Consider the following 26,217-nt stretch of genomic DNA (forward strand, 5'->3'; position numbering starts at 1 on the left):
TTTTAGCTCTGTGTCACACTTTAATGCAATATCAGCAGCGCTGTAGAAACCTTATGTACAATACAGTCAATACCGTTTGGCACATATTGTAATTCAAGACGACCATTTGCCAGTCGGATGGGCAAAAACTTAGTTTAACATCCAGGACCAGACCAAAAGAAACAGACACTGCTTAATGTTTTCCAGCAGACGCACACATATTAAACAGAAAGTGACCTAGGTGGTTATTTAATGTTGCGTAATACGCGCCGAGAGTGACTAGTTTTTATGGCAGACAGAGCAGCCTCCAGCGTAGAGATGAGGTGCAGGAGGGTGCTGGGGTCTGTCTGGAGAACCCTGCTGCTGCGGTCACTGCCAGCTCTCTCCTGTCAGGAGCAGCCGCATCGTCAGCATGGGAATGACCTGCTGGCACACAGAACGACTTGCCAACTGGCAGGAAGGAGTGACAGAGAAACAAAGGAGAGAAAAGAAGTTACAATCTGAATATTGGTCAAATGAGCCAAGTGCCAAAAACAAAAACTGTATGAGCACAGATTAGAAATAGTGTACAATGTCTAAATTACGAGGTATGGCTATTAAATAACCAGACTAATGCTGTCATTCAATTTTATTGAACTTAACATTTTTCAGTGTCTTTCTCCTTCAACAAACTCCTCTTCTGCATCAACACAGTGCTGCATTCAGGTCCTCCACTGATCAAAGCAGTGCAGTAGGTCTTCTTCAGTTGTCTCAGAAACTCTGTGGTTCTTTTCTTAACTTCTGACACAGACTCAGAACGTGTTCCTTTGAGAACAGATTTGATCTTAGGAAAAAGGAAAAAGTCACATGGTGCTGGATCAGGTGAACAGGGAGGGTGATCAAGCACTGGGACTTGTTTTAGGGTCCAGAAACTGCTTTTCCTTTTGATCAGGAGTCAGAAGTTTTGGGACGACTTTGGCTCACACTTTTGTCATCTTCAAATTTTCATGCAAAATTTGCTGAACTGTCTCTTTATCAATAGGAGACCACTTCTGCTATCATTCTTATACTGAGTCGTCCATCATTTCAAATGATTTGTTCAGTTTGTTTTAAAGTTTTTGATGTGCATAGGCATACAGAACACTCATCGTCTTGGACATCCTCTCTGCCTTCACTAAATCTTTTGTACCATTCAAACACACCGTGCACGTGACATGCAGTGTTCCCCAGACAACTGTACCAAAACATTCAGCTGCTGTTTTCATGTTAATGCTCAACTTTTAAGCTAATCATTTTCTGACGCCTCAGCAAAAACACATGCACTTCAATCAGTACCCAACCTTTAATATATAACCCTCGGTGCGACTGTGAACCACATGGTTTTATCCTTATAAGCACAGTCTCGTTATTTAATAGCCATACGTCGTATGTAGCATACACACATAAACACACACACACACCTGTACATCCAGTCTCCATTCCAGGTTGTGGTAGGCAGGCAGGTTGGAGGGCAGCTGACTCAGGATGCTGCGGATTTGACTGTGGTGCTGCAGGTAGAGCTGCAACAAAAACACTGCCATGCTCAGGTGAAGTGCAGTGAACTGCCCAACAAACTGAATGATTGAAGCTCAAATCATCTCTTCACATGAATGAAAACAAATTCAAAGTCACCTGTAAGAGGATCTGGTTAAGCTCATCACCAAACCCCAAAGCCAACACTGAGTCCAGGAAATCCATTTCAGAGATCTATACACAAACACACACACACACACACACACACACAGAACAGTGACATTGGGAATAGTTGATGTTCGCTACAGCTGTTAAAATATCTGGCTAGTTTTTGGTATTTTAGTGTTTCATGTTGACACAAGGTGCACAGAAAAATACCACACAGTACTGTGACAGACACTGACATGAGTGAACAGGACTGACATGATGTACTGGGACTAAACAGAACAAAGTTATCATTAATGTTGTTATAACTGTTCTTCTTGTGCTATGGCAAGTCAGGAAAGTAAAAACTGAGGGAAAAAAAGTTTAGTAACCTTTACACTTGCACACCAAGTCTTGATTCAAGGTTATAGTAATGGTGAATGGTTCATCTGTACCAGTGTTTTCTCTCAAAGCCTTATCTCTCTTCCTACTTGTTTTACATCCTGACAAATGGGTTTCTGAAGAACTGTTGAGTGTGGAAATGAAACTGATTGGCACTGACCTGTTGTATGGATTTTGGAATTCAGAGTAGTCTAGACAATGATAGGACATTTTTTATGAATCTCTAACATTTCAAACTACAGAGATTATCAGGTGTGTATGAGTCACCATGTGCTTTGAGCTCTCTGTCATCAGGAACATCAGGCCTTCCACTCCATGCTGCACCATATCCACAGGAACACACAGCTTCCCTGCAAGCAGTGGTGCATTATGGATTTACTCTAAGGTCCTGGCAGGTAGCACAGAAGTAAAAAGTGTCAAAGCTGTATGACGGAAAAATACCCAGATGAAGAATTCAGTTCTGTTTAGCACTGATAATAATTAAAGTTAGTCCACCTTTATAATCATGCTCTTTTGTCCATAGCTGAGTATTATATTTGAGTTTACTCAGAATGGTGTGAAAAACAAAACAAACAAAAAATCCTATAAGCTCACCAAAACTGGACAGGGGAAGACTAGAAAGACGTAGCCTAATCTGATGAATCTTCATTTCTGCTGAGGCACGCCGATGGTAGGGTCAGAATTAAAGGTCAACAGTGTGAATCCCTGGACCCAACCCACCTTGTTAAGGCTGCTGGTGGTGGTGTAAATGTGTGGGTAATGATGTCTTGGTTGACACACTTTGGGCCTCTTGATATCAGTTGATAATCATTTCAATGCCACAGCCTATCTGAGATTTGTTGCTGACTCTGTTGGGGTGGACTGGCAGATGGCCGCATGAATATGCAGCTGACAGCACTGCAGAGATTATGTAATCTTGTCAACATAGAGCAGAATTTCAACTAATATTTCCAACATCTTGTGACCATGCTCAAGATTCAGGCTGTTTGAGACAAGTACGACTAGGTGCTAAGTGCTAACTTTTGTTCATTACTATTTAATTTTCTTTCTATTTTTTTAAGTTCATGAAATATAAGTAACACTGCATTAATATTAAAGAAAGCATATTTTAATGTCTGTTTGCAGCAGAGGTTGTATTAACTTTTTTTCACTTCAGAAATCATCAAAATATGGAATTTTGGAGATGCCCAAACTTTTGCATAGAAGTTTATGTAAAATAAAACATGGGAGTCCAGTGGTTCAGTGGAGCTCTTTTTAGGCTGCCACCTCATTGGATTTTTTGCAGTGTCTATGACAGCCCAGCAAAAACTCCTTCCTTCAAGAAGGTTCTAATGCTGAGTTTTTGTTGAAGTATTTTAGAAAGGCGTTGATTCGACTCTAATGTCATTGTGGAGGCCGTAGTATGTGGTGCTGTTCAGTTCAGCATGGCTGACAAAATAACTGTTTTGGAAATTTCTGTGATGCTGTTTCAAACTATAGTCATTCTAGGGGAAACACTGTAGTATGCAATGAAAGGTGTAGACTCTTACTGGCTGCTCCCTCATAGATCTTGGGGCTGCTTCCTCTTCGTAGGAACTCCAGTGCTATGCGGCCAAACTCTCGAACCACTGCAAAAAAAAAACAAAAAAAACACACAGACACATTTGCTTATTAAATACAAAAACCATGAATATAGTTAATTCATATTTGGAGTTATGACTATATACAGACAAAATCAATGTCATTTGCTAAACAAACTACTCTGATATATATGCAATCAAATTATTCAGTTGTTTGTTGTTTTATATTCTAGAGACACACCTGTCAGAGGCAGCACTGAGAACCACGTGAACCAGAAATGTCTTTTCCCTTTATTTCTTTTAAAGTAGAGGCTATGGCATTTGTCATTTGTCATTATAAATGATTTGACTGGACATCTTCCATCCAGTGTTTATTATGTTCCAAATCATGACTCTCTTTGTCTTTCATTCCTTTATGTCCTGTCTCTATCAGTTTTAGTTTTACACTTTTGCCATCCACTTCTGGGGATTCTTAAAGTTCATGGATCCCAAATTGTATACCATGAGAAAGGTCTGAAGTAACAACTAGGTTAGAAAAATGCATGAAATATTAATATTATTGTTCAAGAAAGTGACTTCTTTTGCTGTATGCCGGTGGCCAGTACTCCCTGCTTTACTGTGTACTGTGCTCCAGCTCTCTACTTTTCTTGCAGACATGATGACTAAATTAGCTAACTTTTCAACCAATAATATTATTATTGAAGGTGATTTAAATTGTACTATGAACCCTCTAATGAATTAATTTCCCAGTTCACATTCTGCTTCCCCTAGGACAAAACATATTGTCAGTCTCTGTGAAGAACTGGGTTATGTGGATGTCTGGAGGACATTCCATCCTGCAGATAAGGAATTGACTTTTTTTCTCAAACCCACATAAGTGTTATTAGAGAACTGATTACTTCTTTACTCTGAAGTCCTCGGTTACAATCAGTTGTCTCATCAAAAATTGGAAACATTATTATATCTGATCATGCACCAGTGCAGTTAGATATTAAGTCTAAAACTGTACGAAATTGACTATAACACTGGAGGATGAATTCTTTTATTTTAAAGAACCAAACATTTTACATCAGAATTTAAAGCTTTTCTTTCTATCAGCTCCCCCTCAGTCAGTAGTCCATCCTTGCTCTGGGAAACTTCTAAGGCTTTTGCAAGGGGGTTGATAATTTCCTACATAGCAAGTAAGAAACAGAGAACTGTAGAGCAACAGAAGATACTAGAAAAAATATTACAAAACCATCAGAATCCAAACTAAAGGAAATCGCTGCCTTTCAGTCAAACTCTACCTGCTACCAACAAAGTAAGATTTGCTAAACAAAACTTATTTGAACATGGGGAAAAACTTAGCCAGAAAAGGAATCAGGGAATCTGCACAGCTACAATGTAGAACTTCTTTTCCAACTTCAGCCTTCCTAAATTGACCACAGACGCAGATGCAGAGATCCTGTCTCAATATTCCATTCTCTGAACATAAAGTACAGCCAGCCATCAGCTCAGTTCAGAATCGTAAAGCACCAGACCCTGATGGGCTCACCAGCAAGAGTTCAGTGACTCTTCTCTACGCCCTAAATGCAAAATAAACACTGGTAACCTCACACATTGCCTTTGGTATATTGCTACAGACATACTGGGAATGTGTCCAGTATGAGATGCAGAACATGTTTGGAACTGAGCTTAAACTGGACCTAGTTTCACTTCTCCTAGGTCTTCTAATACACAGGTTGCTAGTGAACATCATAAAAGGCTATTCAGCAGATTGTCATTCTGTGCAAAAAAAGGATATATTACTCCACTGGATTTCCTGTAGGGGCCCCACACTCTCTAACTGGTATAAAATTATAATGGGACATCTCACTGGGCTTGCAATTTTATCTTTTTTCTGCTTTCTGTTTTGTTAAAAAAAAAAAAAAAAAAAAGATAATTTAAAAAAACTCTGTTATGGTTTCTCTGACTCTTTCCACACACCATGAGAAAGACAAGAGAAGGATTCCAGTTCCAACAGCTCAACCACATATCTGTTAACTGTAACTGACAGAGACAAACCACTACACCTGCACAAAGGCAAAGTGAGAAGCAAAGTGTGAGACCTGTCCACTTTGTCTTTCCCATCAACTAAAAAGCCACCATCCCCCAGATCCTGTGCCAGAAAACCCACCGTCACCAGTCCTCACTCCTCTGTGTGATGACCTCATAAAACCTGCCATGAATGACCAGAAAACAGAAGGTACTCAAACGCATCACGAAATACACACACCAAACAAATTCGGATCCCTGGCTAAAACATCAGAACAAAGGTAGGAGGAAACACTGAACACTGAACACAGTGGAACTGATTTTGGTCTCAGCAGCACATCAGTACACAACTGATGCAACTCTACATCTCCACTGCACAATGATCCAGAGGAAAATGTTACTTGTCACTCGTGTTACTTCAGATGAAGGTCTTAATAAGCGGGTGATAACGGCTGTGTTAGTGTTGGGACACAGACTATATAATGTCTTCTAAAACACACTCTTGCACTCGTTCAGGACGTCAGGACAGTCAGCTGACAGTCACAGGTGAAGTTAGAGAAGTAGCTGCAGTCACAGTCCTGATCCTCTGTCTGACCACTGAGAAACCGGAGGGGTTTACCTGCGGCATCGACCTTCGGCAGAAAGGCGAGGTGTTCTTTATGGTCTTCAGACAAAACCAGCAGCATCCTGAACAAACAACAAACATGGACCCGGAAAATGAGTTAGACCGTAATTTTTCCTCATTCGTTTGCTCGCTCTTCTTCTTGTGGATCTCTGGCAGACTTGATGCCTGGCAGTGACCTGCTGCCCCCCCTAGGTCAGAATTAGATTGCAGTTTGGGACGTGTCTCAAAAAACAGTCGTGTGGCAGTAATGAATTCAAGGACTGCTTTCACTTTTCTTGGCTGGTTCGAGCAAGTCTTTCATTGTAACAGACTTTATGTCCTGGTGTGATAATACAGCATACTATGTATGTGCAGATGTATGTAGGCTGCAAATTTTCATTTTCATCCCTCCAGGATCGCTCTTATTTTGAAGGAAGGAAACCTGTTTCTGCTTGTCCTTTGGCTGCTTGGTCTCTACTAAATGTACTGTATGTTGCATTATGGAGCCCCCATAATTACCAAATTATTAACTCATGGGGAAAAGACTAACTTTTTTTGTCAGCCAGGCCAGTGAAAACACAAACTGGGTCAGAATCCACGGTGCTCCTCACCTCTGCAAAACCCCCGCTTTGTATTGAGGCAAACCAACCTTTCTTCTTCAACCTATACACCAGTCTGTCACTGACCATTCTTTCCATAATGTTAAAACTGCTACCAGAGGAAGTAGGTCTGTATGACCCTGCCTGAGAGGCATCTTTCCTTGGTTTTAAAATTGGACCCACCACTTTTTGCTTCCATTGATTGGGAAGAATTCCTTATTTCAATCTATGTGAGTATTTACATTAATTTAACAATTAATGATCATCTCCTAGCTAAGCCTTTCCAGGAGCTGTTCCCCACTCTTTTTTATAGCTCTGTGCAATTCATCCCATGCAAAATACAGATGAACAGCATCTGTGTAATCTTCAGTCACCTCAACTTTCAGAGTGTTCTCACACTTCCTCAGTGTTCTGTGGGTACGGTTTCTCTTTCTAACTGCTTCATGACATGCTTTTCTCCACCATGGTGCACCTATACGGTTTTATTTATAAGGATGCAGTTATATGCATTTCATACAACCCTTTCACACAGGCTACCATTCCAGTCATCTACTGCCCTGTTTATGCTCTCAATAGCTTTATCGTACGTATCAGAGAATTCCTCTCAAGTTCAGTTAATATGGTTTACCCAAATCTCATCAATATTGGAAAGTGGCTGCTGCCTGTTGTGTACCTATCCATCAAGGGCATAGAATTTAGTAGAGATGGGTAAGGACATCCATCCATCCATTATCTAAACTGCTTACCTTTATGGGTTGTGGGGGGCTGGAGTCTATCCCAGCTGTCAGTGAGTGAGAGGTGGGGTACACCCTGGACAGAACACCAGTCTGTACGGTAAAGACATGTCATTCCCCCTAGCAATAATTTTGATCAAAAACTTTGCTATTAGAATTGTCTTTGCTGTTTCTTTTTAATGTGTGAGAGGCTGTAGTTACATTAGGATGTAAGTTGACTTTATGAGGTACTGTACAAAACGTTCAAGTGTCAGTCATGTAAAGAAAATATTTTCTGAATTGCTAATGTTGAGAGTAATAATGACTTCAACTAAGCCAGGCCTGTTTCCCTTACATAGAGCATGTATCAGTTTGCATGCATCTTATCTGTCCTCAACAGAAGAATACAGGATATAGAGGCATCTTACCTACCTCCCTGACATAAACAGCAGAAAAGGTGTCAACATAAAGGGCCGCACGCTCACACCTGCAGCTACCAGTACTGTTCTTTTTAACGTTACATGATGATCTTGCACTTTGGAGCATTATTTCACCCAGATTTTTCCAATTTATTTTCCCAAAAGTTCCTTGAAACATTAAAGCAGATATTGTGGTTTTATTTAATATGTTTTCTGTTATAAAATCACTTGTGAATTCAAAGTGACGCAGTGCACTTCATGCTCCAGAGGGAGAGGCCGTCTGTGGTCACGACTGTATGTACACTAATCTCATGTGCACTAATTAATCAAAATGTGGGAATGTAGTAAAACATGTCCTATATATGTATTTTTATATCTATACGTATGACCACTCCGGGGCTCCATATGATCAGCACCAACTGACCACAAACACATCCACTGCATACACTCTGAATTTACTGGGGTTCTACCCACAAACCCATTACAAACCATTGTTCCTCCCTTTCCATAATCTGAAATGTTGTGCTTTGTTCAATCTGGCTCTAAACACAACATGTTCAAAGCTTTTTACCCACAGACTACCAATCACTCACTGCTGCTGGTAAAGCTTGTCTCGTGTGTATCAATAACCACTAGAAATACCACATGTGTATATGTAAAACATTTATTGTGTGTACAAAAAGTAGTTCAACAATAGTTAATCATGGATGAAAACTGACATTTAGCACGCGCCCCTACATTGACAATACCATGTCTCTGCTTTACTAATTAAAACTTGGATCTCAACAGAACTATCACAGTTACATTTCTACTGTGGAGGAACTGGTCAGATCCATGACATTTAATAGTCCCTCCAGGATCTGAGTTGTTAAAACTCTGTCATTTTAATTACATTTAAAATGTGCAAATGTGTTACTATTTGAAGAACAAACTGATAACCATGTATATTAATACATTTAAAAAAGCTTCCAAAAGAAATCATTTTTGCTGGAATTTAAACTATTTGACCAGGGATCATTTGAATTTGCATTTATTGTTGTGGTTGAAGTGAAAGATTGAGAATTCCTGGAGGGACTGAATTACCACTGTGCATCAGTGTTTTACAATGTCTCTGTTGTGTAGAGCAATCAAAATCAGAGCAGTACTAACTTCATAGTCACAGTCTAACACTGCCAGACTTCATCTAAGTCAGATGTTCAAAGTTGATCACTAATCTATCATTAAACAAGAGGTCATTGCTTCTGCCAATATGAAACTCAGAAAATCATTTTCATATCCTTCACCCAGCAAGTGAAGACTTTAAACTCACAGCAGAACAGGAATAGTGTTCAGTATTGTTTTATCATAATCCTGAAATATATTTTAGCCCAAAAGTCAGTTTTCCATTTAGGACATGAACACCCATCCTCAATTACCCCAGAAATCCTAAACACAAAATAATAACTGATATATTTCATGTAAATAACTGATAACATGGACAATAACTATAGAAAAATAACTAGTAACGTAGAGCACAGCATACAAACACACAAGAAAAACTGAGTTTCCCAAGATGGCACACAGAACAGCAGTCGTACAATGTACGGCAATCTAAAACAATGCATGAGAATACAGATATAATGTCATCAATCAGAATATCACCTCTGACACTGTATCATTCAAGTGTTGTTTTCACTGTTTACCTTGTGCATACTGTAAAAAATGGAGCAATGTTATGTCAGTTAAACATTTCTGACAGAACCAGTCACAAGGCTAAACTATCTCAGTGAGCCAACAAGGGGTCAAAATAACCCACATCCATTAGTCATAACTCCGGCCACATTTTGCCCATTATGTATTTTAACAGTGACAATTGTTGTTGCTTTGCATGGTTCAAGGAGAAAGAAGCCAGCAGAAACAACCTGAGTCACTCTGTCCTATCAAGCAGTAAAAACCTGGTAACCATTACAACAGAGCTGATGTCTGAGAAACATTCTAACACAGCAAACACACACACACAACCCTTCCATACAGTAGATGCATGTGGATCTAGTCCTAAGAGACAGCTGTCACAGAGACCTCTCTGGGAGACTCCAGTCTGCAGTGTTGCTCCATACTTCTCACAGCTAATTACATCACATGATTACCAGATGAAGTCAGGTTTCAGTTTCATTTCTCTCCTGTCTGTGTGCTCACAGCTCATGTCACTGGTCTGATCTGCTGCTCTGTGTGCAGCTTCAGCTCAGTGTTTTGGCTCAAAGAGACTGAACGTCTAGCAAACCTGAGAGCGACGTATTTTCAAGGTTTGTTGGTAGTCTGTTGTTTGACTGAAGAATGAATGACTATGATGTTCATGATAAGACACTTCGCAAAAACCACATTATTAGTCCCCTTCACTGTTGAGGATTTTATTGATGCTGTATTTGTTGCGGGTCTTCAGATACTAGTGTACACTTTTGAGTTTTTCATTCCAGTATTTTTGTCAAAATAATCTGATATTAACTGGCCATATAACTGACTGACACCACACTGCCCTTAAGTCACTGGGCAAGCAACATGTCAACCAAGGGCTTCCAGACAGTACAACGCATTTTTATCACAGCTTACATGGTTTGTAAAAAGTGCTCATTTCACCAACCTGAAGCTCAAAGATTTTTGTTGGGCTGCCTGCAGGAGTCAGCTTTCCATGACAGAACTTTTTCTTTCCACTACAGACCACACAAAAGAAGCAGAGACAACTGATTCTCCACTTTTTCAATCTAACTGCTATTAGAAATCAAAGGTTAGTGAAAATGAATCTGTAGTGTTTCTGTTGAAGAAGAAGTGGCCCTGCTGTAGAGTCCCTACAGGTAATAGCAACAGTTAACTGTGAAATACAGCTTTAAGACATAACTGGAAGATAACATCACGTTACACACCTCATCTCCAAACCTTTCAAATGTCTGTCTTTAGTTCTGTTCGGTTCTGCCAAGTAAGACCGATTAGATGAACAATCACATTTCATTGCTTTCAAGATCCAAGTAAGAGTAAGGGAAAGGGGGGCGGAGACAAAGCAGAGGGATTTTGGACCAGCTTCAGGACTGTGATCAGGATTCTGACAGCAGGTCATTTAAAGACAAAGTGTGTTCCAAAGGTCTGGGTTTCATTTGTGGTGGTCAGAAGTCAAACACTTACTGACAGTTACTAACCACAAACCAAGTCGAACTGCAAACTAAGATTTGATAGGGGGAATTCTGTTTTCAGCACAATCACACAAGAAAGCTCTCTGTCCTGTATTTCTACTTGCATTCCTACTTTCAAAGGAAAACAAATACAAAGGAAAATGTACAGATGGGCAAAATCTACCTAGGTAACCACACAAGTACATGTTACAGATGGGAACCTGTAAGACCTCTTGGTCAGAAATGTCTTGATTGTGGAGGAAAAAAAAACACTTGTGATATCTTTATGGTTGTAGATAGGAAGTCCTTTTCTTGACAACTCAAAAAACAAGTTCTTTTAGTTGATGTCAACTGTTACATACTGTTCAGCTAGTGATGAACAATGAGGCCAAAATGCTTGTTGTAGAAGAATGAAAGCCAGCCTGTGGAATTACATCAATGACATGTAGAGGAGTAACAGAAGGGGTGGGAATATTCAGATGCAACACAACAGTTTGGATCCATCATCTCTGCGTGATGCACAGATGTTGGCGATGCTAGTTACCATTTGAGGAAATGACAGATGTGGAGAGCAGTCGAAACAGAGCCCACTAATCCAAAAGTTCATATATTGTCTTAAACAATAAAAACACCAAATGATGAGGCAATGGACAGGATCACATCTGAGAGAATCTAGAAAAAATATATATACTGGAGAAGTCAAAGCCATCAACAGAACAGGAAGGTTTCACATGATGGCACACTCTCTGGATGACACTTTGCCCTGAAGGAGAAAAAAACGGTTCAGATTATCATTAAAAAGAAAAAAAAATCATGTGACATATATATAATTTATACATACTTTCTTAAAAATAAGTAGGGTTAAGAAAAAAGGAAATGATTAAAGTCCAGATGATCCAGAAATTCATCTGTAGAACATCTGACCACATTTAGCAACTTTGGCAAACATGAACATTTCTGGACAATAAAAACCTGCAGCAAACATGCACTTGATTGCCAGTTTATTAGGTACAAACTGACTCAGGGTAATACAACAGTCCTACAACACATTCTAGGTGTTGATTCAAGTGTATGATCATTTTGAAGGATGCAGTTTGTGGCGTGATGGCTGTATTGTATTTTAGAGGTGCTTCTGTTATTTAGCCAACCCTAATTTATATAAATGGGATGTCCAAACAAACAATGACAGGGCTGAACAAATATTATTGAAACAGTAATATGGCAAAGTGCTATATCCAAATGGCAATGTTTTGATAAGTAAAATGTGTCGTACCATTACAAATGCTGTAACAGAGATGCCCTGGCCTACAAATCATATTCACCAGGTGTAAAGGAACATGCTTATTTAATACAGTCTCATGCAACAATCCAGTGAAAATGAAATTCCAAAATTCGCATGAAAATTGGCATTCATCAGCTGGTCATCACAAGAGATAGGTATCCATTTGGCAGGTGCTGTGTGGTCACTTATCATGGCAGTTTGGGGATTTAAAGCATTGGAAAGTAACATGCTTTTGATTTTGTCTCCTTTCACATGTGATGTGGACAATGGAGCATTGTCCACAGTGATGTGCAGCTTGAACTTATTGATCTACCATCTGATGCATTGCTGGCAGAGCACTTCAGGTTTGCCCCACTGCTGAGAACTTTCCACATATGGAGTCAAACTCAGAGGATGCTTGTTCTTTTTGGGTCAGCATTTATATATGAAGTGACATTCTTGATGAGAATTTTAATTTAAGTCATGGTACAGATCCTCTCTTGATTCAACATTATGGTCCATTTTGAAGCCTGCATTTTGTAGTGGCATTCATTTTGTGTTATATATGTACATCATATACAGGTGCCAGACAGGTGTTTCTATTATTCTGTCCATCCCATTTATATCAGAGTGCATATCTCTCTCTGTATAACTACACCCTCTAAAATGATCACACAGTTGGATCTCTACAACAACAAAACTGAACATTGTAACTTTGATGGAGGTAGGATTTCTTGCAGGACTTCTGCATTAAACTGCATTAGTTTTAGCTAGGTGTACCTAATAAACTGACGACTGAATGTATATGCCCTACATACCATCAGGAGAGTGCTTCTCTGTCCTGATCAGGTCAAGACACCCCTTTAGGTTCCAAGATCTGGTGTACACCAGAATCCCCTTAAAGGTTGGCAAAACTATGTTTGGGTCAGTTATTGCCAATAGCCTTTCAGTGTGACACTTGATGACCCAGTAAATTATAATTGATAATAAACTGTACAACCTCCTATTAAGTGGTTTGGTTATTCATAATGAGTGAGGAATGTCTTTACTTCAAATTATATTGATTAATGGCCATGTGATACTTTTGGAAAACTATTTCTGATACTCTTTCAACAATGTCTCAAGTACTGTTACTAAATGATAAAGGATACTGTCCCCATGCAGAACTATTACCATCACAAAAGTGACTGGTGGAGGACCGGGTCAACTGAAATATGTTACGACTATGTATTTATGTATTGTTGAGGAGGAATGAGACTGACCCTTGTTTCTTTTAAGGTAAAAAAATAATAAAATTAAATAAAAAAAATAAAAATTAAAAAATTAAAATAAGTGAGAAGAATAAAATTTAAAATACAAAAAACTGACACTAATCTCAAGAACTGAAGTATTTTTCTCTAAAACCAGCTGACTAGTGATAATAAATAAATGTGTAACCAAAAGGACAAAAAGAAAAAAAATATATATCTGATATCAAAGAGATGTAAAATAAAATGAGGAAATAAAACAAAATGAAAAAATGCTTTTCACATAGGAAAAACAAGTATACTCACTGTTTGTGCCACTTCCTCCTCTTCGTCTCCATTCTCGACCTCCACCTGAGTCTTGGTTACACTCCTTCTGGCCACTTCCTGCAGGACAGTTAGTCAGCCCACATGACTCAAAACACATGCACTGTACTGCAAAGCTCAAGTACAACCCTCACCAAGGTTAACACAAATATCATTCAGTATATAACATGGTAGTTTGTGCACCAAGTCAAGGACACATACATGCGAAGAAAACAAGTATAATATGATGAAGTCATGCATGTGAATCTTTACCTCGCCATCTGCGTTGATCAAAGAAGTAACTAAGTCATTTCCTGTGCCCCAGGAAGCCTGGCTCTTCCATAACAAGTCAGATGGTGGACTGTGGGCCACACCAGCATCAGCAGACCACACCTGTATACACACACAGTACAGCTAAATACATCATGTAGTCAAAAGTGCTCATACTAAATGAACTTGGGAGGCGTGAGTGGTTGATGTTACTTGGAAATCAGTGCTTTTTGACTCATCACCTGTAACAGCTGTAATTCCTGGCTGTTTAACAGATTTGCTCCCTGAAGTGACAAATGATATCTGTTAAATTTATCTGTGAAATATATCTGCAAAGATATGAGGGAAGTTTGTCTATAACATTTACCAAGGACTCAACTGGTGCCTAGAAAGATGGCAAGCCATCATATAGAGCACAATCATGAATTAATGGTTTTAAGTTGGACAAATGTAAATGCACTGTGTTAAAGAGACTGCTTGAACTGTGTGTGAGACGAAAATCTGTAGAGACCTACAGTCACTTTTAAAAAATAAGAACCTAAATTAGGGCTGAACAATTTTGGGTAAATATCTAATTGAGATTTTTCTGACAGATATTGCGATTGTGACTTAATTTGCGATATAATTTTTCAAAGTCAAGCTTCAGTCCAGGATTCACTATATACAGTATATGTTAAAACATGTGATGGAGCATGACCATTTAAGAGATCATTGAAATATTAACTGCTCTGTGTAATCCAAGGAGCTATAAAACAATTCTCACAGAACAAACTGTAGCACTACGTTCTCTTCTCTAACTTTACATCGGTCATACTGCTGTCTGTGCTGATTTTTCAAATGCTGATACACTGAGGGGGAATGACAGGAGACTGACAGGTACAGAGAGCCAGTAGAGACAGACACAGCTGCTTCAAACTCTGTGGGATTTCTGCTAGTAGAAAATACAGAAACAAATCTGACTTAATGTTAGCTAGTTCATTCTACCATTTCTCTCTTTTGCCTTTCTTTCTCCTTCTTAGCTCAACTGGGTATTTTACTATAATATTGCAGCAGCAGCAATAATTTTCCCACGGCAGGCCGCCACAACCAAGTGCATACAGTGGAAATAAAGTTGTAAGACAAAGTTGCTGTCTTGGTCACAGCTCAGTTATCTCTCTTTCCAGCCTGCTGACACCATCAGCCAGTTTTAACTTGTCCTAACACCGGTAATTTCCACATTAGCTGTGTCCGTTCTGGTGGCGGGCATGTAGCTCTCAGCAAGAAGAGCTCACCTGACGCCGGAGCAGAGAGTATCAGAGCTAATCACTCTGCCTGCATTACAGCCTGTCGCTCTGTTGCTCCTGCAGTGCTCTGTGTGTGAACTGTGAGGTAGCTAAAAACTGTAACGACTCGTTCACTGACATTCTGTTGTGAAAATAATTGCAGCCTTTGTGGTTTGCATATTGTTCAGCTCTAATCTAAACTGTCTGACTTAGCAGAGTCCTTACATCAGGTTTTCTCAGGCTTCATGTATCTAGGTGACAGACAATGGTTTACATTGAAAACTTTCAGAATCGCTCACATAGTCAGTGACAATTCATTGGCAGTAACTCTCCTAAATTACCTCAAATAGAGCCAATCTAACTCAGAGCCTGTCTCTCTCACTGTAGCACAGGCAGGCCCTGACTGGTCTGCAGCTATGCAGCCACAGACCCAACCAATTGCCATGCACTGTGTGCTCTGACCTTTTTATGAGAACCAGCATGAACTTTTTCAGCAATTTGAGCTTCAGTAGCTCTATTGGATCGGACAACACAGGCCAGCCTTCCCTCCCCACATGCATCAATGAGCCCATGACTCTGTTGCCAGTTCACCAGTTTTCCTTCCTTAAGCCACAATTTGATAGCTAGACAACTGGGTCTAGCCATCAAAGTTGCTAATATGTTGCTAATATGCTACCCACTACCAGGTGCCATTGTAATGAAATAATCAATGTTACTTACTGCACCTGTTAGTGGTCATAATGTTCAGTTCTTCAGCAGCATAAACCAGACCCTCTAAAATGATCACATAGTTTATTCACCACCTTTCAAAGACTTTCAGTTGTTGTTGTTCAGTAAAAATTGAACATTCTAACCCTCATGAAAGTAGGATTTGTTGCATTTGTTGGTATTCTGAGTCTGGGAGTACATAAACTGCCAATTGAGTGCATATACCTAAGGTCTATTAGGCAGATCAGTCCAGGTCTGGACCCAGTGGGTAAAGTGAGTGGAATATAAGAGGGAAAGAAAGAGAAAAGGTGGTGTTAAAGCTGTTCAGCTGATGTGTTGAGGTCTCAGCCAGTGGCATGCAGCTATCAGAGTTCCCCAACAGTATCCTTACTCAATAGGTTCCATCCACAGTGGTTTCAGCAGAAGTCTTTAAAGCACTATTACACATCACTTGGAATAAGTGTCAGAGTTTTTTGTGTTTGACTGTGTGTTTTGGATGAACTGAACTTTTAAGCTTTTATACAAAATTAGACAAGCAAAGCTAAAGTAATGAAACACATTTGAAAAAACACAAGGCCTCATCAAAAACACATGCACATTGTTTTCTAATAATTTCTCACCGTGACTGACTGCCCAGCCTTTGAGGACAAACTTTGGGGAGAACTTGTAGATGACCTCATCCCCATTGTCAACCTGTCTCTTCAACCTCCAGTTGCCCAAAGGCTGGTCCTGCAAAACACAAGACTGCTGAATATGCAAGTACAGAATCTTTTCACTTTAAACACAAAATCTATGATTTATTATTGTTATATCCACACACATGCACAGTTCTTGCTGAACTGATGAACATGATCAAAATGTACTGTTATCAGGATGATGGCCTGCGATATTCAGCTTTTGTTGTGACTATGTGATGCTACTAATCACCCGCTGCTGGTCATCATATGTAGACTAGTCTTCGTGTAGTAGGGCTGTCACTTTTTCAAAAAATCTAAATCGACCAAATTCGAAATAACCCGCAACTCGTTCAAACTAATTAACCTCAAACTTTTCACCCGTGTCCGCACAAATGTTTGAATTTTGAATAAAAAGTGACAGCCCATCATCCAGTCTTGCATACCTGTTCAGTATCATTGGTGAGTGTGACTGCATTTCCATCCATGTCAGTGGGCGATATAGTGACTGCTCCACTGGCTGTGGCCTCTTCTGACACCAGCAGCTGTCCTTCCCCTCTTCCCAACTCTGGTGCATCCTTAGCCTCTACCTCCACTCTCTTCCTCTTGGAGGAGCGGGAAGAGGAAGATCCTGTAACCCTGGAAACAGTAACTCGAGCTGATGGGCTATGGGACAGCTTCAGTCTGAAAGAAGAACAGCAGTGACAAGTGAATTAGTGGCTATCCACCACTTGTTGACACAATCAGGTCTGAGATGTCAGAGGTTAGCAGAAAGGACAGTCACTGCCTGCCATTCAAACGAGTCCCTGAGAATCGTCACTATTTAGCCTTTCATGCATGAATTATGAAATCCTCGATCAGGATTTCAGTAAGTGTTTTTATCCTGTTGTTTTGTTCTTCAGGGATGAAAAAAAATTGAAATGTAATTTTTTTCAAGGAGTTTCACACACGTCCACTCAGGTGGACTGCATGCATTTGAGTTTTCAGTTGAAGAGCTACGTATTTAACAAACCAATCAATAAAATTATATATTATGTTAAAAATACTATGAATTTCTAATTATGTTAAACCTATGTGTTCACATATTTTACTACTGTTCAGCACAATGCAGAAACATTGAACCTTGCTCCTGACTCTTAAGATTCTCAGCATCTTCAGCTCCACTGTCACTACTGTTAGCATTTGTCAATACTTCTTGTTCTGGCAGCCATTCATCATCACTGCCATTAGCATCATCCTCATCTGACTCAGGTGGTATTTGCTCCACTATCCTGTAGGCCGTTTTATCATGTGCTGAACTTGAGCTCTACAAAATATAAGAGGCACCAACTGTTGCTTTCAATGGAACTAATCTGCATATCATTTTGTTTTTGATACAAAAACTGTAAGTTACATTCTACTAACATGAAGCAGTTGATTCAGAGCCAACTCGCAGATGAAGGATTTTCAAGAACTAAGTCTGCACTTTAATCCACTGATGAAACAACTGCTGGTCAGTCATTCTGTGTAATATTATTTCAAACTGTGCAATATCAGTATACAGTTCAATCTGTTTCTATGTATATAGTCCTGTGTATATTGTTCTCTTGTATATATTTTTATAATATTGCCCTGTTTATATCGTGTTTGGTATTTTACTCATATTTATACCTTTCTCTATTTTTCACAGTCCCTGCTGCTGCTGGAACAATGTAAATTTCCCCGCTGTGGGACTAATGAAGGATGATCTTATGACAGTGATAGTATGAAATGTAGTAAATATAGTCCAGTGATGCATGATGTCCAATCTAGTGGACGGATGATTAATTGTAATTTCCTCCTAATATAAAATCAATATTTGGAAATTTTAATAGTATTATTCCTTAGATGTTATAATTTTTTACCTGCAGGGATCTCCTTCTATAGAGGAATTGGCAAGATATTCTCTGACATGGTGGCTTTGTATCATTCAGACACAGGTGACTTTGTTGTTTCTGTTCCTCAAAGCTTTATTCAGACATGACAGTAAATTCATGGAAAGAGCTGCATACCTACATGATATTTGACCACTGTGAGTGTGGGGGACACTGGCTCCTACCTCATATTTAATATGTAAGTACTGAATGACCCAATGTCTGGGACTCCTGTTTAAATCCTATTTGCTCACATGCTGTATGTAAAGCATTAACAGTGACTGACAATCTGAGGGAAAGTCCAGAAAATCGAAAACACCACTCTGTCATAATCAAACTTCCCATCTGGAACTCACTTTCATTTACAACAGCATTTACCTATGTCGTGGAATCATATGTATCCAAGGCTGGCTAGTGTATGTGTGTTGTACCTGTGCTCCTCTCCTTCCAGTAGTTTCCTGTATGCATTGATCTCCATATCTAGGGCAAGCTTCACATCCAACAGCTCCTGGTATTCGCTGAGCTGAGCGTTCATCCTCTCTCTCAGTTCACTCATCTCTTGTTCTTTTCCTTCTATGGCATGGCGGTGTTTGTCTCGCTCTGCTGACAGAATTTCCTCCAGCTCTCTGATACGGTCCTCTGAGGCAGCCACCTACAAACACGCACAAATCCAACCAACCAGCATAATCACCAATTGATAAAGGTAACGAGCAATGCAATTCATAAAGCTGAATGGCAAAAGTCTGTGATTTGTCTGTAGAGGTGGTCATAAAGCAGTACCTGTTTTTGCAGGGCATTCAGCTGATATCCAAGGCTCTCTATTCTCATACGGGATTCCTGCACCTCCTCCCTGGCTGTGCTCATTGCCTTGTCATTCATCTCTGAGGACACCTTGGCATTATCCAACTAGAGGTAGGCCAGAATAGACTGTGTGTGAGAGTCAGAGCATCAAAAGACAAAGGGAAAAAAGTAATGAGCTGTCTCTCACCTTGGCCTGGAAGGTTTGCTCCAGTTCTTCCTTATAAAGATAAACTTGCTCATCATGTTGCCTCCTTAGGTCCTGGTGGGATCACACAAATCTGATTAATGCTAATTCTCAAATAAAAGGTCCCCTGGGTGTTGCATACGTCCACAGTACCTATTCCATCAATACAACAGGACCATTTTGTAATCACAACATAGTTGTGGTTTATTTTTCAAATTACCTGCAATTACTGACCGTACACAGGATGTCTGCACTTATCAGACACTTCAGTCATACATTTCCATACTTTTTAGGTCTCTTGAAAACAATTTCAATTAGTTTCTGAATGCAAGCATTAGAGAAGTTAATATTAAGTACTACTTTTCTCTAACATCTTAAGACTTGTCATATGAGTTGTTCTCACATTTGATGTGACTGAATGTGTTTTCACAGCCCTGCCAAACAGATTTTGTGGTAATGTGAAAGTGCAATAAGATGGCTGTGGCTACATTTGGAGTACTGTGACATGACAGTGCACACTTCAGCACACCAAATTTACAAACTAAAATCTGGAATGAGTGGGGGCAAAGGGCAAAATGGCCCTTCCTTGGTAAATAAATCTACACTGTTTTTAAAGTTTTAAGTGCCAAACAGTCAAATAAAATGAATAAAAACAAAAACAAAACAAAAATCTGCACTGCTCACAAGGGCATCAACATTATGCACATTTCAGCTTGAAAAATCCACTGTCTGAAAAGTTATGGGGAACTGTATATGACTGTCAAGGACCTGCAGGAAGGTTTAAGCGCAGGAGTGGTGGTGCAACATTACTTGCACAAACAGGTTTTACATGGAGGAGTTATTAGAAGGAAAATTCATCTGCGACCTAATCACATAGAGGAGCAGTGGCTCTACTCCGAGCTTCCTCCAGATGTCGGAGCTACGGCTGAACTCAGCCACCCTGCATAGAAAAGTTATTACAGCTGCAATATCATTCTAAATCAAATGCTTTGCAGCTCTCTCTTCACCACAATGGTCCAGTACAACATCTGCTTAATATCCGCCAAGAGGGGCGTTAAGTAAGTCCTGACTTAGTCAGATGCCCATACTTTTGCAAATGCTATGATTACTTTTTTTCCTATTTCTTAAGTTTTAACAAAAAGCAACAGTGCATTTACATTTTACGTCTGTCAGCTGCAGGGATTGTATTTATTTCTTTTCACTTCACTTTCAAAATATAGAACTTCCCCAAGCTTGCCCAAACTTTTGCTTGACAGCGGTCAATCACATATGCAGAGCAGTGAATGCCCATAAATTTCCCTCCACGGATGGCAAAGTTGTTCTTGAATTTTAGATCTGTCTTGAGGTAATGCTTTGCACAAATGATGGTAAATTCACTGCACTGAAGTTTGCTTTTCCATGTTTCAGTATTCCACTTTATTTTATTGAACTTCCACATTAGCACAAAATATGATCATGGATGCCCACATTTTTTCATACAGCTGTTATCAATGCCATATCTGCTTTCTTTTTCACTGATATTCCTATACATTTATAAATACGGTTCCTATCACCTAGCCCTACCACACACATGACAACACCAGAAATGATGGCTACTGTAAATTGATCCCCCAACATACCTGTAAAGCTTGTGCCAGTTTGAACTCATAGTCCTGTCTGACTCCAGAGTCTACCTCCACTATTCTCTGCTCCTGTCGACGCCGGGACTCACGTACCTCCTGAACACAAAGAGAAAGATGGGACTGCAACTTGGAAAAATTCTTAATGCCAGAGAAATTTCACAGGTTTGATCTATTAACACAAGTCTTTCTGCTTTGGATACTGGCTTATTGCAGAAAACAAAATTTTGACCTGAAGGATGGAAATGTTTGTTAAAAAGTTAATTAGTTATTTAATGTTTTCAACTTCTTTTATCTATGTATGACAAGTCTAATAACTGATTAATCATTTGTAAGTCCGACAAATAAGCAGTTTCCCCTGAACTCTGGTAATTTGAAATGAGAATTTGTCATTATTTTCTACATGAGCAACAAGAGATATAAACAGTAAATTAGTTGATAGCTTTGTGACACTCTTATGCATGTCATTGCCTTTAACAAATCAAACACCCCTTACCTCTTCAAACATGCTCTTCCTGAACTCCAGCTCTTCACTCAGTGATTGACAGCGGTTCTCCAAGTCTACACGCATCAGTGTCTCCGCCTCCAGCTGGCGCTTAGCAACAGCATGGCTGTCCTCGGCCTAAACACCAAATGACACCATAAGAAGTATTAGCACATGGATACTCCAGAATAAGTTTAATTGACTAACTCTGAGGAGGTTGTGGTAGAAAAGCTGAAAAAACGTATAGGTCAGTCTGACATACCCTCTTATTAAGCAGGTACCTTCTTACATCTGGAGTCCTCTCAGTAGGTGAGAAATTATGCAGTGGAATGAATGTAGATCATTTCAGTCTGCTGATCCTGAACTGATGAAAAGATGTACTGCTTTCCTATGATAGGTGTAATAACCTTTACCTTCTTTCACACGTGCACTACAAACCTGAACTTTTCTACACATCACCTGGCTGAGCTGTATGTATGAATGTAAATGTCTAAATGAGTCAGACCTTGGGCTGTACCAGACTTTTTCCAGTCGACTCAGATTTGGATGTTCAAAGCGACAATTCACCTGAGGTGGGTGTAGCCTATATGGCAGGTGAATGTCAGGTACAGAGCACCAGCAGTCCATGGCTAAGAAAAATTTCATGGATTTTTTAACAGTTGGTATTTGTCTGTATGTGTAGAGTGAATATCAATTAGTAATACTAATTAATGTTACCTAGTTAAAACTACCTTTATCTCTTCTCTTTCTTTTTCTCTTCTTTCTCTCTGCTTGTGCAGATCAGCTTCCCTGAGTGGGTCAGTGGTGAACACTGCTGCCACATGGTAAGAAAATTCCTGGTGTGAACTAAACTATGTACAAGATACATGGAGTTGGTTGATTAGGTTTTAAGCTCTTTAAAAGGTATTGAAGCTGTGTCTATCAGTAAAAACACACTCAGTGTTTCTGCAGACTACTTAACCCTCCATTGCTGGTTTTGCCTTCTTTTTTCTCTCTAACAGGGAACCCTGCAGTACGCACCTTAGCCAACAGGCTCTTGACATCAGCCAACTCAGAAGTCAGAGCAGCATTCTGGCTTAGAGCAGTAGCAAGAGCTGCTTCACTCTTGTTCAACTGGCCTTCCAAACCACTGGCCCTGGACACTGCTGCAGCAAGATCACTATCCTTCTTCTTTGCACTGAAACATAAGGACACAGAGAAAGAAGACAGTTATTGTCTCCAAATGGCCACTGACCCTAACTAGTGACGCTGTTTCCAAATGCTTACCTGGTCCCAAACAGTGTGACCTGAGTGATAATTAGGTTTACTGTTTCATATTACCTGCGTCTGGCCTCTTCGAGCTCAGCCTGAGCCTTGCCAAGGTCTATCTGGAGCCTGGCTCGCTCTTTAGCAGTTTCATCCAAAACCCGTCGAGCATCAGCTAACTCTGCCTCATACAGAGCCTTTAGGCCTGTCACCTATAGAGAAGTACACAAAAAAGTCAATACTAAATGGGTATTATGTGTGAAAGAAAGGAAAATTTGAATTTCACAGAATTTCAATTCTAATTTATAGGGGTGTAAATCACAAGTTTCATCATGATGTATTATATTGATTCGGTAATCAACAATTCATTGTTTGCTGATATCACAAAGTCTGCTACGATACGATTTTGATTTGATTCAGAAGCCAGCGATAGATGTGAGACAGTATCATCTGCTGAATTAACACAATCACTTCTATTCAATCATATCACAAAAAGCAACTAGCCAAGTCAATTTTTACTTATATAGTGGGGGAGGGTGGGTTTAGAGAATAGCGACAGTAGAACATAGCATAATACAGAAACCAGATGAAGGATTTCTGTCATCGGACGTCTGGCTCTTCAGTAATCAGAGAAACAAGCTGAGCTAACACCCGCTCTCAACGCCCTGTGTCTGCGTCGCAGAGAAACTGATTTTTATGAAAATGAAACTGTGTTATTCAATGAGGCCACTGTGGATAATTCAGATCCCAGTAAAAACCTCCTGAACAATGAACACTGAAGAAATCCTAACCTAAAAACAAGCTAAGCATCTAGAAACAACGTAAGCCAATGTTTGCAGCAGCTCGGTTAATAGCCCACAGGTCCTTATTAAACAGATTTTGAACATAAAACAGTAACTAAATAACATTAATAAAACAATAAGTCTAACAGAACTATGAGCATTGGTAACGCATCCTTCCTCCCACCTGCATCCAATTAAAAATTAGTCAAATAAACATTAGTCAATTCTTAAAAACAGATGTCGACTATGTTTACTGAGTCAATTAATCAATTATTCATGCCCATCCCTAGTTTGACTGTTCAGTTGAGGCACTGTTAATCCAGGGTTAATGAACACAATTTCAGCTTAGACACAGTTAAGTCTGCCTCTCATGTCAGCTGCTGGTAATCGGCTGAGAGACAGGTTTTTCTACAGAAAAGGGAGCTGAAAGTAAGTTGATATAGGTAGTGACTTGCACAGAGAAAAGGTTCAGGGCTTTTGTTATTTTTGTTGGCTACACAGTAGCCCACAGTAGCCTGTGGATCGATGCTATGGCATCATTGATTATTGAATTGGTGTATCAATGTAGATCAATGGATCGTTACACCCCTAATAATTTAACAATAAATTAATTATACTGTATAAAGCCATTTAAGCAGATTCTGCCCAGTGAGCCACATTTGCTCCACATAAGCATCTGCTACCAGCTAAACAGCCATCTACTCATTTAAGTCCAGTTGGCTACTTTTTGCTTTAATTTTAATAAAAAATAGTTTTGCTTAACAAGTTGTGACTCACTATGCATGTACATTCTACAATCACTAGCCCTCCACCTAAAAAACGCAAGCATGACGACAGACAAACAGGCCTATCTGTATCATTCCCATCCACACATGCTCAGCTGAGCGGTTGTGTCTTCAGTGTTTGACAAAGGTTAGCAGAACAACTGTTGAACACATTCAGAACTGCACTGCATGGATTGCACAGACAGGGGACATCCTTAAGATGTAGTTTCACTTGATTTGAGTCAAGAGCTCCTTATACAAAGTACATTATCAAGCACAACAAATTAGGCAGTGAATTCTCAGGATTTATTGTACAGCTAAATATTAATGTCATTAGATAACTCAACCGCAACGGTGATTGCTGTCTGACATTTCTGAATAATGTTGCCTACACCATACAGTGGCTCACTATGTTATATGCATAAGGAAAGAGTATTGATACTATTTTGATTTTAGATGGGAACATGCAGATTGTTGAAACATCAGTATGATCCCTTGGTTTAATAGTCAAATTAAATTTTCCAGAATGAGAAGCAAGCGTGTTCACTAAAAAGAAGACCTACAGTTTCAGCATCACGTTTTCTTTTCAAAGACCGGTTTTGCTGATCTGAGTAACAGTTTTGAGAATTGAGAGCCAGTAACAAATACCACAAACTAAAATAACAAGAAGCTTTAAGTTGCTGAAACATCCTGTAATGCTTCAAAATAATGTCGCTTATGGCGTTTGGTGAAGTACACAATGAAAAAAATATGAGTAATATTTATAGATTGGCGCGCATTCGGCACCCCCAACCCCACCCCACACACACACACACACACACACACACACTCCCGTTTATATCTGAATACAGATAGGAAATGTGTACATACTATTATCGGTTAAAAAGTTGTTAAGCGGATGTAACATAATGTCTGTGCTGATAAGTTAGAGCATTAGGCTGTGAACACTGGTTGTAATCGGGCAAATCATTTGTCAGCTTACCCGTTTTATGGCTAGTTGCCGCCTTTAATTAACGATAACTAACGTGTGCTGATAATCACACCTATCAGTCCTAAACAACACGTGTGTAGATGGATTCAGTGTAAGTTAACGCTTAGGCTGTGCCAAGTGTTCAGACTACTGCAAGGCGACATGAAGATGAATGCAAACGATTCAACCTGGAGTTTAACTATTTTAGTTAGACTCACCTCTCTGGTAGTCACCTCCTCTTTCTCGGACACTTTGACCATCAACCGGTCGTTCTCCAATTCCAAAGACCGGACACGGTCGATATAAACGGCCAGCCTATCGTTCAGGTGCTGCAAATCTTGTTTCTCTTGTAAGCGAGAGATCCGGGTTGGGGAAAGAGGTGTAGAGGCCGCCGACCGGCCAGCTTCACGGCTTGGAGTAACAGTCGCCATAACGGTTCTTTCGATAATCCGGAGTTTGCTTCACCACTAAGTGAGCAACAGAAAACAAACGTTACGGCTATTTTAGTAAAAAAAAACCACAAACACAGAATCAGATTATCTTCTTTCTTAACGATACTATCAATGAGTCGTGTGATAGTACAATGCCTTAGACAGTTGCCTGACACAGTGATGTGATTCCAAGATGGCCGACGCCGCTATCAAGACCGCGCCAAAAGCAGAGAACGCTTCCGGTCTCGCAATGGATG

At 39.7% G+C, this 26,217-nt stretch overlaps 2 protein-coding genes across 2 annotated transcripts; both read right to left on the reverse strand.

Annotated features, from left to right (window-relative positions):
* On the reverse strand, positions 1-6,380 carry commd2 (COMM domain containing 2). The gene is given in 7 exon segments (XM_018701861.2): positions 1-362; positions 364-429; positions 1,419-1,517; positions 1,630-1,704; positions 2,284-2,366; positions 3,546-3,623; positions 6,208-6,380. Coding segments are annotated over 7 exon segments (606 nt in total). The 5' UTR covers positions 6,275-6,380; the 3' UTR covers positions 1-224.
* Positions 6,381-8,573: 2,193 nt separating this feature from the next.
* On the reverse strand, positions 8,574-26,194 carry LOC108900682 (lamin-B2-like). The gene is given in 15 exon segments (XM_051068462.1): positions 8,574-11,826; positions 13,878-13,955; positions 14,148-14,267; positions 16,735-16,755; positions 16,757-16,843; positions 17,235-17,472; positions 19,112-19,332; positions 19,461-19,586; positions 19,669-19,740; positions 21,285-21,383; positions 21,781-21,906; positions 22,789-22,945; positions 23,089-23,225; positions 25,748-25,996; positions 26,117-26,194. Coding segments are annotated over 14 exon segments (1,731 nt in total). The 5' UTR covers positions 25,961-25,996; positions 26,117-26,194; the 3' UTR covers positions 8,574-11,790.
* Positions 26,195-26,217: the final 23 nt, after the last annotated feature.

This window comes from Lates calcarifer, unplaced genomic scaffold (assembly GCF_001640805.2).
Source record: "Lates calcarifer isolate ASB-BC8 unplaced genomic scaffold, TLL_Latcal_v3 _unitig_4589_quiver_709, whole genome shotgun sequence".
NCBI lineage: Eukaryota > Metazoa > Chordata > Actinopteri > Centropomidae > Lates > Lates calcarifer.